The 12,246-nt window shown below is 47.7% G+C and overlaps 1 protein-coding gene across 2 annotated transcripts in view; it reads right to left on the bottom strand.

Annotated features, from left to right (window-relative positions):
- The window catches only part of WHRN (whirlin), a 169,012-nt gene extending 162,306 nt beyond the window's left edge, over positions 1 to 6,706 (bottom strand). For both annotated transcript variants that reach the window (XM_088455488.1, XM_088455489.1), the window contains exon 1: positions 5,443 to 6,706. In XM_088455488.1, the coding sequence (XP_088311614.1) occupies positions 5,443 to 6,378 (936 nt within the window). In that variant the 5' untranslated portion in view covers positions 6,379 to 6,706. The remainder of the gene's footprint in view (positions 1 to 5,442) is intronic.
- Positions 6,707 to 12,246: the final 5,540 nt, after the last annotated feature.

The following is a 12,246-nucleotide window of genomic DNA, read 5'->3' as shown; positions in this document are numbered from 1 at the left end:
CCCCTAAGTGAGGTATGTTATCCTACCGTCTTAGTGGATGTAGATCTTATTATTTAATGGGATCAATATGGATTTGATTTGAATATTCATATAATTAATTAAACTAAAGACAAAAAAAGATTACATAATTATTCACTCATTGGGGTATATTTACTAAAGTGCGAGTTTTTAGAAGTGGAGTAGTTGCTTATAGCAACCAATCAGATATTAGCTATTATCTTCTAGAAGGTGCTACACAAATGATAAGTAGAATCTGATTGGTTGCTATGGGCAACAACTCCACTACTAAAAACCTGCACTTTAGTAAATATACCCTATTTATTTAGAACTAAATAAACCTGGTGCAATCAGTGATCTTCAGTCAGAGTTCGTATAAATCATTGATTGGAGTTCATCTGTCTACAATTAAAGTGTTTTAGTCAATTTCAATAAATACTGTCTGTGAGAGCACCTGCATTGGTGAGTGCTTTTCCAAGTAAGCTGCATCCTGAAGATTGAAAACATTTAAATCATATAAAAAGAAAAGGTAAATAAAATTCAAAGATCAAACGTAGGCTATAAGAAGATTTTTTAAAACATCTAATGTCTTCCAAAGTACCATGAATTCCATTGTGAAGAAACTTATACCCCCTTTACACTAGAGCAAAAACCTGGGTTTTTGCGGGGTCTACCTGGGTCGCAGCTCAGTGTAAAAGGGTCCCTGATAAATAACCCGGGTCAAGTGACCTGGCAATCCAACGCAGGTAGCTACCAGGGTCGGACCCAGGATGGACCTGGGTAATGGTGCAGTGTAAACGGTGCAACCCGGGTTAACCGACCTGGGTCATGCCTAAAATTAGCTGATTGGTGGTTGTGGAGCATTCACCTCCCACTTTTTATGACCTCACAAGTTTAGCAGGGCAGACACAGGTTCAGTGTGAACGGGGTTGATCTGAGAATAACCCAGATCGATGGTGCTGTGTAAACGGGGTCTGACCTGGGTCTGACCTGGGTTGGAACCATCTCTGAAAACCCAGGTCGGACCTGGGTTTTTGGTGTAAAAGAGGCATAAAAGAATATATTTTCCCAGGACAAGATGTCCTCCAGAATATGTTCAGTATGTATGTATGTATGTTTGACAAGGGTACACGGCAGTGAAAACACTAATACCTCTTTTCCACCAAAAACCCAGGTCCGACCTGGGTTTTTGGACATGGTTCCAACCCTGGTCAGACCCAGGTCAGACCCATTTACACTGCACCTTTGATCTGGGTTACTCCCAGGTCAGCCCTGTTCACACTGAACTCAGGTCTGTCCTACTAAACCTGTGAGATCATAAAAAGTGGGAGGTGACTGCTCCACAACCACCAATCCGCTCATTTTAGGCATGATCCAGGTCAGATAACCCGTGTTGCGCCGTTTACACTGCACCATTACCTGGGTCCATCCTGGGTCCAACCCTGGTAGCTACCTGGGTTGGATTGCAGGGTCACTTGACCCAGGTTATTTTTCAGGGACCCTTTTACACTGAGCTGCGACCCGGGTAGAACCAGCAATAACCCAGGTTTTTGCTCTGGTGTAAAAGGGGTATAAGATACCTTTGCCAATTATAACAAAGTTTCATGGGATTACAATAGTCTGTATGTTATGAAGAAAAGTGAAAACACACACAAAAATCTCGCCATGGATTTACCTCATACCAAGCAAAGGAAGAGTCTATGGGGGAGATGTATTATAGCTGCACTTAGTGCTACTATAACGCTTCCTGTTTCACCTCTTTACCGAGGCAAAGCTGGAAGCACTAACAATGAGAAGCAGGAAGAGTTATAGCAGCACGATAAGTGCCGCTATAATACACCTGGCCCGTCCCTGTTGTGGGAACAGCACATCGCCAAGCCGTTGCTGTTGATATCGATAGCTGCAGCTGGCGGAATGGTCAGGAGAACATTGCCCTGCCTATCGGTGCTGCTATCTACAAGCACACCTGTCATTTACCGCCCAGCCCCCAATCATACATGGGGGAGAACTGGAAGCAGTATCAGCGCACATAATGTGCGCTGATGCTGCTTCGTCAGTTAATACATCTGCTCCTATGAGCTCAAAAGTCCAAAGCCAGTATATATTTTCAGGGTCAAAAAATGGGGAATTTTCACTGATAATCTCCACTTTTTGCAGAATTCAATTTTATTGCCCTATCCTATTTGGGCGAACAAATACGATAATTCGGACGAAAACACATAGGATCCGTAATAAGTTCACAAACCTATGTGTTTTCGCCATTATGCCGGCGAAAACACAGCACTTTTCGGGAATTATTTTTCAGGACACATCAGGTCCCGAAAAAAAATACCTGATAAGAGGCGGCGTAGGGCCGGACTTCGAGGCTAATTGGATAGCCCCCGGGGAATCCATTAACAGCGGTAATTTAATGCAGCTAATTGGATACCGGTCCAAGAATACCATTTTTGGCCTCCACACCAGATCTTCCCTTCACATCGTCCCAAGGAAACTATCCCTACTATCCCTTACCCAAAGCATACAACAAGCCATATTGTAATGTGTCGATCAGTGGTACGTCCTGTATTTCCCAAATAGAGCCGTTTTGAATCCATGAGATTAAGAAAATAAAATGCGAAACGTTACAATAGGTGGTGAATTATTTTTTTATAGTCACTGTCTAGATGAGAGACTCTCAAAGTAGTCAAGCACTGCATCGGGTTTAAAGGACGTCTTTAAGTCAAGCACCCCAACGGGTTTGAAGGACGTCTTTAATAATGCACTGAATAATTATTGGATAAGTGAAGTAATATCATTGACTTTTGTGCTATAGATATCATCATACAATCTTCAAAACAGGACCTGATGGGTTTATTTGAGATGGGGATTGGAGCACGATAATATTTCAGGGCTAAAAAACTGACAAGGTTGAGGACGTGAGGCCATTTTATATGCCTGAGTAACTGATGTGCCAATCGGTGAAGTATTAGGTTACACCAGGTTTGCATTAAAGTGTACAAATTTGCCCTCATACATCTAATGTCAATACACCATTTGGCGCTAGACACACGGCACGACTACGCAGCTCCGAGAGGTGCAGCGTCTTTTTCTTTAAATTTTGCATCTTATTCACATCGCAGACTTAGCAAAATACCACTGATTCAGACCCGGTCGCAAGCGCTGAGCGCTCGCAACCGGGTCGATGTTTGCCCACTGGGCGTGTGCACGACGGAGTAGGCTCCGTCGTGCGCATGCGCGAGACCCGGCTAGCGACGGGTGCTCTGTCGCTCCGGGTCTCGCACCAAAGGGGGCGAGCTGTCGATGGTGAGTGACAGCTCGCCCCGTTTGGTGGGCGGGCCGGGGGGGTGGCCGGCCAAACGGAGGCGTTCCCAACGGAACACTTGCCGTTTGGGGGCGGCCCCACTGACATCACCAGTGATGTCAGTGGGAGAGCTTCCGGCTCTGTTAGAGCTGAAAGCTCTCTGGGGCTTGCAGCCACAAGACCCTACCACAAGGGTCTCGTCGCAAGCCCAATGGTCGCGATGGTCTTGACCTTCGCGACCATCAACCTGGCAGCTCGCTATAGCTGTTGGTGGATACCCACAGCTATGCGTGCGGCCAGGAGGCCGCTCCAAAAAAACCAAAAAAAAACGCCCCGATTCAGAGCGTCCGTCTCTGAATCAGGCCCACAGTGTACTAGAGGGAATGGCATTCCGATGGTCGGGTAAGTATACTAACCCTCGCCCCTTTCCCCCTAATACTCCCTTCTTGTAGCCTATCCCTAACCATCCCCACTTCGCACCCTAACCTTCCCCGTTAGTGCCTAAATCTAACCCTCCCCACTTAGTGACTAGCCCTAAACCCCCCAGTGGTGCCTAACCCTAACCTCCCATCCCCAAAAACCTAACCTGCTATGCTGCCTAAACTTAACACTCCCCCTGCGCGGCTAACAGCTAAGACGCCTCGGCTTACCTCGTTCAGGATGGCGTCTGTCTAGAATCCAGCGTCGGGATTAAGATAGACGTTGGTATTGCAACGCCTATCAAAAATCCTGTGTCAGACTTGCACCGTCGGGATTTAGACCGAAGGCATGCTGTCCGCCGGTCTGCTTACTACATCACTACTAGAGATGCTGGGCTGCGACTTTAACCGCAGAGGAATTAGTTTTAAATATGTACAAATTCGCAGATGAAACACAACGGAACTTGGCGTAAGAAAGAGTCGCGGCCGCTGCATCGTAGCACTTCATATGCAGCTTCAGACTCAGCGCACAGCTGTACAAGTGTCGCACATTAAATTGATTGGTGTAATCTAGCAAAATATAGTTTTGTTGCTTAAAGTTGTTTTAATTATGCAAATAAGACGCACATTTTGAGCGCAGCCGAGTTGCCCAGAACATGGTGCGCCAAGAGGGGCACAACAGAAAACACAATGTATGAGGATACATCTGTACCACCTACTCACATGTTGTGGGATGATCCATAATTTAGCTCTGAAATCACTTAGAACTAGTGAAATCTCTGAGGCACAGGGCATAAAGTGCGCTCATTATTTCCTTGTGAATCGATAGCCTGAATTCTCAAGAATATTGGTTCAGCCCAAAACAATTGGCCTCCGCTGTGTCTACTGATGATGTCAGTAACGATGAAACACATCGGTGATTGAGGAGCGTCTTGGATTGTGTTCCAGGTGGAACAAGCGGCTGGGTAGGCTATGTGACACACGTTTTAACTCCTACATTAAAGTGAATATATTGGACATATGTCAGTATTCTGCAAACCCTATTCTTTCTTTCTATGACATTAACACTTTACAAATGTTTTTACTTTCAACTTTTTAATGTTATTATACAGTAGATATATTATTTCTCTAAATACACCTGTGAATTATTGAGAATTAAACAGAAGGTATATCCAGCAGCCCCGCCATACTGTGTGCAAAGAAGACACATCCTCAATGTATTATAATTTACATATATACATTGCATTTGCTATATGGAAACTGCCCACAGAGACCAACAATTGCAGCCTTACCACCATGCTAGAAAATAAGGAGCGCAATAAAGAACTGTGTCTCCCCTAACACATGCTCAGGTTAGACAATTCATGGAATATTTACATATAGTAATGTAAATGTTTCATCGTAGAACAGATGGTATATCACATATCATTTAAATGTGTTAACTGGAGAAAATGAAAATTTCACATGTAAGGTGTTTCCTCGCTAAATGTTGAACTCTGTATAATTATATTAATATGAATGTAGATCATCTCTGCTAATGTAATTATTATATGATATTGCAGTAGCCTTCTGCAATAATCTGGCACTTTCTAGCACCACGTGCTGTCTGCACCTTTGATAGAATTTTCTGGTTTGTCATCATGATAAACAGATAACTAGCTTGGCATAGGAGCCTCTGAAGTTGGGGTTCATGCATGAACAATAAATTTATAAAAAATAACTTACTTTAACTGCCTCGCTGTGGCTGACCCGGTCCAAAGAACGTCCATTTGCTTTTAGAATCTGGTCCCCAACTCTCAGTCCTTCCTCTTCTGCCAAAGAACCAGGTTCAACCAATGATACGTAGATGCCAATTCCATGTTCCACGCCACCCCGAATACTGAAGCCAAGGCCATCTTGGTTTTTGTTTCTTTTGAGGATAACCTGGCGCACGTCAGATTTGGTGGCACCACCTGGTGAGTTGCTGTACCCTGAAGGTGGCCCAGACAGTGATGCTCCAGGTCCTAAACTGGGACCAATTATTTGAGTGCTAAAGGCAGAAACTGTCCCTGGGACTGGAGAACTGAGGGCAGGAGCTGTCCCTTGCCTGGAAGTGCTGAAGTCAGAAGCATTCCCTGTCACTGGGATGCTACAGGTGGGGCTTGTGCCGGATTTTGGCGTGGTAAAGGCAGTAGCTGTCCCAGATATTGGGGTGTTAAATGCCGAAACCCCATCATATAAAACTCCACTGTATCCAGAAGAGCCTGTGGACAAATCCTTTATATACAACCCCTCTGAAGTATACTGGTCAAATAATAGTTGGTCCGAACGTGGGATAACAAGACGTAGCATGGGGAAAAGCTGCCTCTGGTCCTGGGGGCGCAATATAAGGCGCAGTGTCCTCACCAGGTCAAACACATTTCTACGAGAATGGTAGAGCCGCAAACAGTGCAAAAGCTGCTCCCGTTCCCGGTCACTTAGCAGTCGATTTAGAGCGCCGTGCAATCGGCGGACATTGGAGGAAAGAACACGTCCTATGTCCCCTGAACAAATCGAACCAGATGATGAAGAATGTATGGACCCTGCTATTGACTGATGAATGGAGCCCCCTGGAGAGGGGTAAAGAGTCCCTGGATCTGAATTCATTGCCCAAGGGCTGCAGAAAGTGTCATAGTATCTCATATGAGGGCAACTTGGATGGCTCAGGTGGTCCCATGAGGCACATCCTCATGCCAGACGATGCTCTTTACAGGACCTCCTGAAGAGAAAAAAATATATATGTCCTGATCTCCTCGCAGCCTCTCACGCATTTGCCATATTCAAGCTGTAGGTAGTCTCCAAGGCTTTCCAAGATTCAACATTCGGTCCTCTACCATACTACTATCCACAGCATCTGCCATGATCAGGTCTGTGACATCTAACACTCTGCTTGTAATATTTTCCTTCTTCCACCATCCAGCTTCCCTATCACACTCTCTCGGTCACAGTGTTTTAAGTCTCTGCTGCTGCTTCTGTGTTCTCCCTCCCTCCCCCCCTCCTCCCAATTTTCTCTCTGTTTCTCAAGGTGATTCTCTCTGGGTCTAATTTGCTCTGCTCTGTCTCTCGTTCCCTTCCAGGCACTAGCAGCTGACCACCCTCCTGGTAACAAATACTGGATCTGCCTTCCACTGCCTCCGTCATCTCTTATTAGTTCCACAAAGTCTTATCTTTCATCTCTCCCTTTTCCATCTTCCCGCAGGTAAAACCGTTTACAGCCTCACTTCGTCTGCACTCACCTGGTCTCTCTCACACTGAAACGCATCTTTCAGCCTCTCCCTCTCCAGTGGTCTAACAGGTGTTATTCCATACCTCTCTCGCACTGATGATCGCTTTCAGACAAAGCAGATGTCTCTCCCCATCTGTCAAATTACGCTGCAAGGTCTCCTTTTCTCAGACGTCCCTCACCCTCTCCTTCTTAAAGACAGAGGTCAGTCAGTCATTTCAAAACTGTTTTACTTTTGGCCACAAGCGTCCCTGATCGTGACGTATTTTGTATGTCTTTCTACTTCGAACAAAAGCCTATATAACTCTCTAGTTTTCTATTTTTTATTCGCCTTTCGGACTAAGGATCATGAATATATTTTCACTATATATGTCAGTTAGGACTGTGTGTATATATTCTTTAACTTGCTCTCATTCACTCACCAACTCAGGTAAATATGTCTTATCCCTGCAGGTGATTAGCAAACCCCTCATGAATCCCCTGCCTAGTGTCCTGAGGAGTGCCTGTTAGATGGCGGACCCTCTTCTCAGATGAGTGCGCCCCTATCGCCTACCCTCTCTGCACTATTTCCCAGCCTCTCTCAGGTAGCTGTCTCACTGGTTCCCCTGGTCCCTGTCTGTCACAGGTGTCTCTCGGTACGTTTCTTGGTCTCTCCCGGATCTGACGTTCCTCAGTAATGTCACCGTTGCCAGGAGACTGAGAAGACAACACTAATATGCACGGGGCTTAACCCTGCACTGCCAGACGGCTGTGCATCCATTGTGTTCCCCTAATACTCCCAGTGTAACCCTTTCCAGCCTTACAGGCAGCTGCTGCGTTTGTCACATGACCTCTAATCTACTCAGTACTGATGCACAAAGACGCGTACACTACTGTGGCACTTACGCGGAGTTGTTGATAGACAGAAAAAATACAATTTATATGTTTTCGTTAGAATGTTATGTTCATTAAAAAGATACATGTCTTACTTGAATTCTGGATATAAATTATTGTACAACACTGCAAAAATGCACGGCTTCACATATCATGAATCAATAAAACATGTGACAAAAAAAATCTAAATCATGCACAGGGTTAATTTTTCCTTTTTTTTTGTTTTGTTACGTTTTTTGGGCCACGGAGATATTTTTGGGAGACAACTAGAGATTCTCCTAAAGACAAAAGAGGATCCAAAAAAAGAGGGACAGTTGCTAGGGGTATGAGCTGGGGTTGCATTAAGAATAAATGTATGAAAATGTTCTTTAGGGGAGTATTTATTAAACTTATATTGGGGGGAAAAAAGGCGCTTAGAAAAATGGTCTATTTAATACAACAATTAGACACAACATAATATATACCGGTTGGTATAGCTACAAAACAAGTACATAAAAAAATATGAGATATGGTAAGACCTTACCTTTGTTATCTCTATTTCTACGAAGTCCATAGGGTTCCACAGGATACCTTGGGGTATAGGTGATGACGTCAGGCATCGGGCACCATAGAGTGAAAGCTTTCAGCCTCCCAGGATACACTAGGGTCCCCCCGAGCCAAGGCATCTCAGTTACGTACCAAGCCATAGGCCGGAGGAGGAGAAGGAAGAGAGAGAAAAAAGATCTGGACACACATAAGAATCACATTCTCACCAGAGGGAGACGGAAAAACCGGTGACCAGAGCAAAGCCCATCTGCAGTACAGGTGCGACAGGGCGGGAGTCCTGTGGAACCCTATGGACTTCGTAGAAATAGAGATAACAAAGGTAAGGTCTTACCATATCTCATATTTTCTACTTCAGGGTCCATAGGGTATCCACAGGATACCTTGGGGATGTCCCAAAGCAGTATCCTTTAAGGGTGGGGACGCTCCTGTGCTAAAAGTAGAATCCGCCGCCCGAAGGAAGCATCCTGAGAGGCAAAGTTGTCAAACGCGTAATACCTCACAAAGGTATGGACCGAGGACCATGTGGCAGCCTTGCAGATCTGGACTGCAGAGGCACCACGTCGAGCAGCCCACGAAGGACCCACAGACCTAGTGGAATGAGCCCTCACAGAGGAAGGAACCGGAAGGCCTTCATGAAGATAAGCTTCTGAAATGGCCATACGAATCTAGCCTGCCAAAGTCTGCTTTGAAGCAGGCCAACCCTTTTTACGGAAGCCATAGAGGACAAACAAGGCGTCCGACTTCCTAAACAAAGAAGTGCGGTCAACATAAATCCTCAAGGCCCGCACAACGTCCAAAGTGGCCTCACCCACTGAAAGATCAGGTGAGTTAAAAGCCGGCACAACGATTTCCTCGTTGATGTGAAAACTTGAGACAACTTTAGGAAGGAAACCAGGACGAGTGCGTAGCACCGCCCTGTTCCTATGAAAAATCAGAAAAGGGGGTCTACAGGAGAGAGCCCCTAAGTCAGCAACACGTCTGGCCGAAGCAATGGCCAGAAGGAAAATTGTTTTAGCTGTCAGCCATTTGAGGTCCACTGAGCCCAGTGGTTCAAACGGCGGTCCCTGGAGAGCCCTCAGGACCACAGCTAAATCCCAAGGCGCCACCGGTGGAACAAAAGGTGGCTGAATTCTGAGAACACCTTGCATAAAGGTGCGCACATCAGGGATTGCAGCAATCCTACGATGGAATCAGACGGACAGGGCAGACACCTGCACCTTCAGAGACGCAAGGCGAAGCCCATGGTCCAGTCCCGCCTGCAGGAAGGCTAACACTCTAGACCAGGGGTCTTCAAACTTGGCCCTCCAGATGCTGTGGAACTACACATCCCAGCATGCACTGCACATAGTTTTAGCATGCTGTTATATCAAAAAGGTGGCAGTGCATGCTGGGATGTATAGTTCCACAGCAGCTGGAGGGGCAAGTTTGAAGACCCCTGCTCTAGACAGACTGAATTCCCGATGGGCATAACCTCTCGGTCGACACCACTGGAAGAACGTATGCCACACTCGATGGTATATCCTTGCAGGGGATGGTTTCCGAGCCCGTAGCATTGTTTGCACTACAGAGCTGGAAAACCCCCTGGTCCTAAACATGGCCGTCTCAACAGCCACGCCGTCAAAGAGAGCCGAGTCAGGTCCGGGTGAAGACAAGGACCCTGTGACAGGAGGTCCGGTCGTAACGGCAACCGCAGAGGAATGTCCACGGACAGTCCCTGGAGGTCTGAGAACCAGTGCCTCCGGGGCTACGCGGGAGCTATCAACAGGAGCGTCCCTCCTTCCTGTTTGAATTTCCGGATTACCCGTGGAAGAAGGAAAACCGGAGGAAACAGATAAGCAAACCAGAACGTCCACTGGACGGACAGAGCATCCACCAGAGACGCCTTTTCGTCTCTTGTGCGAGATCCGTACACCGGCAACTTGTTGTTGTGCCGTGACGCCATGAGGTCGATCTCTGGAAGACCCCACCTGTCCACCAGAAGTTGAAAGACGTCCTGGTGCAGAGACCATTCCCCTGGATGAACGTCCTGGCGACTGAGAAAGTACGCCTCCCAGTTTAGGACTCCCGGGATGAAGACTGCTGATATGGCCGGAAGATTGCGCTCCGCCCAAACCAGGATCCGGGACACCTCCACGAGAGCCGCCCGACTTCGGGTTCCTCCTTGCCGATTTATGTAGGCCACGGTGGTAACGTTGTCCGACTGGACCTGCACTGGGTGACCTTGGAGGACCCGATGTGCCTGCTGGAGAGCATTGAAAACCGCTCAGAGTTCCAAGATGTTTATTGGAAGCTCTGTTTCCGCCCGAGTCCACCTGCCCTGGAACAAGTGTGGACCCGTGACTGCTCCCCAGCCCCGAAGACTGGCGTCCATTGTCAACAGGATCCAATTCGCCACCCAGAACGGACGACCCTTGTTGAGATGGGTCGTCTGCAACCACCAGGTTAGAGACAGGCGAACCTCCGGAGTGAGCACCATTGTCTGTGATTTTAGAGTCTGAGGCAGTCCATTCCATTTGGACAGGATCAACTGCTGCAGAGGTCTGGAGTGAAACTGGGCATATTCCACCATGTCGAATACTGAGACCATGGAGCCCAGTAACCTCATCGCCGAGTGTAGAGACACACGGCGACTCTGCAGACAACTGCGCACCCTCGACTGCAAGACCGAGATCTTTTCACCCGTCACAAAGATCCTTTGCTGTCCGGAGTCCAATAAGGCTCCGTGGTGCAGAATCCTCTGGGATGGGATCAGGGTGGACTTCTGCCAGTTTATCAACCAGCCGTGCCGTTGCAGTACCGCAATGGTCAGGTCCAAATGACGTAGAAGGAGCTCTGGAGATCCTGCCACCAACAGAAGGTCGTCCAAGTACGGTAATATGCAGACTCCCTGCAGCCGCAGAGAAGCCGCCATAACCGCCATCACCTTGGTGAATACACGTGGTGTTGTCGCCAGCCCAAAAGGTAACGCCCGGAACCGAAAGTGGTCATTGCGGATTGCAAACCTGAGAAACTGTTGATGGCGTAAAAGAATAGGGACATGCAGGTAAGCGTCCTGTATGTCCAACGACACCATGTAATCCCCAGGTTCCAGTGCCAGAATGATGGACCGTAGGGTCTCCATCCGAAACCTCGGCACCCGCAAAGACTTGTTGAGTGCTTTGAGGTTGAGGATCGGACGATACGACCCATTGGGTTTCTGCACCAAAAATAGATTGGAATAGAAACCCTGGCCCCTCTGGGAGAATGGAACAGGCACTATAACTCCAGCCTGGAGCATAGTGAGCAAGACTTTCCAGTTCCACTGCTTTGTTCCGGTCTGATGGAAGACCCGTGGTGAAGAATCGGGACGGGGGCCTGTGCCGAAAGGAGAGGGCATACCCGCGAGAAACCACCTCGTAAACCCAAGTGTCTGTCGTGGTAACCGACCAACACTGGGCGAACTGCAGCAGGCGGCCTCCCACTTTGGGATCCCCCAAAGGGAGGCCCGGACCGTCAGGTTGCAGGCTTGTCATTCGGCTTAGGGGCCGGACGTCTGGTACTCCAGGCCTGTTTCCGGGGCTTGGCCGATTTTTTTGGGCCAGCCTGTCTGGGAAAGGACTGAGTCTTAGGCCTACCCTGGGCCCTGTAAGGCCGAAAGGACGACCTACCAGAACTGGAAGGGACGGCAGCAGACGGAAGACATGCCGACTTGGCTGCCGCCAGTGTGGCTACGATTTTGTCCAGATCCGGACCAAATAGGACTTCTCCATTAAACGGCAAAGCTTCCAAGCCCTTCTTGGAATCAGCGTCCCCCTTCCAAGATCGCAACCATAAGGTGCGTCGAGCAGCTACCGCAGCCGAAGAAATCCGAGACGCCAGGGTACTGACAT

Source organism: Taudactylus pleione, unplaced genomic scaffold, assembly GCF_031769625.1.
Source record: "Taudactylus pleione unplaced genomic scaffold, aTauple2 ptg000656l, whole genome shotgun sequence".
NCBI classification, from domain to species: Eukaryota; Metazoa; Chordata; class Amphibia; order Anura; family Myobatrachidae; genus Taudactylus; species Taudactylus pleione.
The sequence above is the reverse complement of the archived record's forward strand: the minus strand, read 5'-3'. Positions and strand labels throughout refer to the sequence as shown.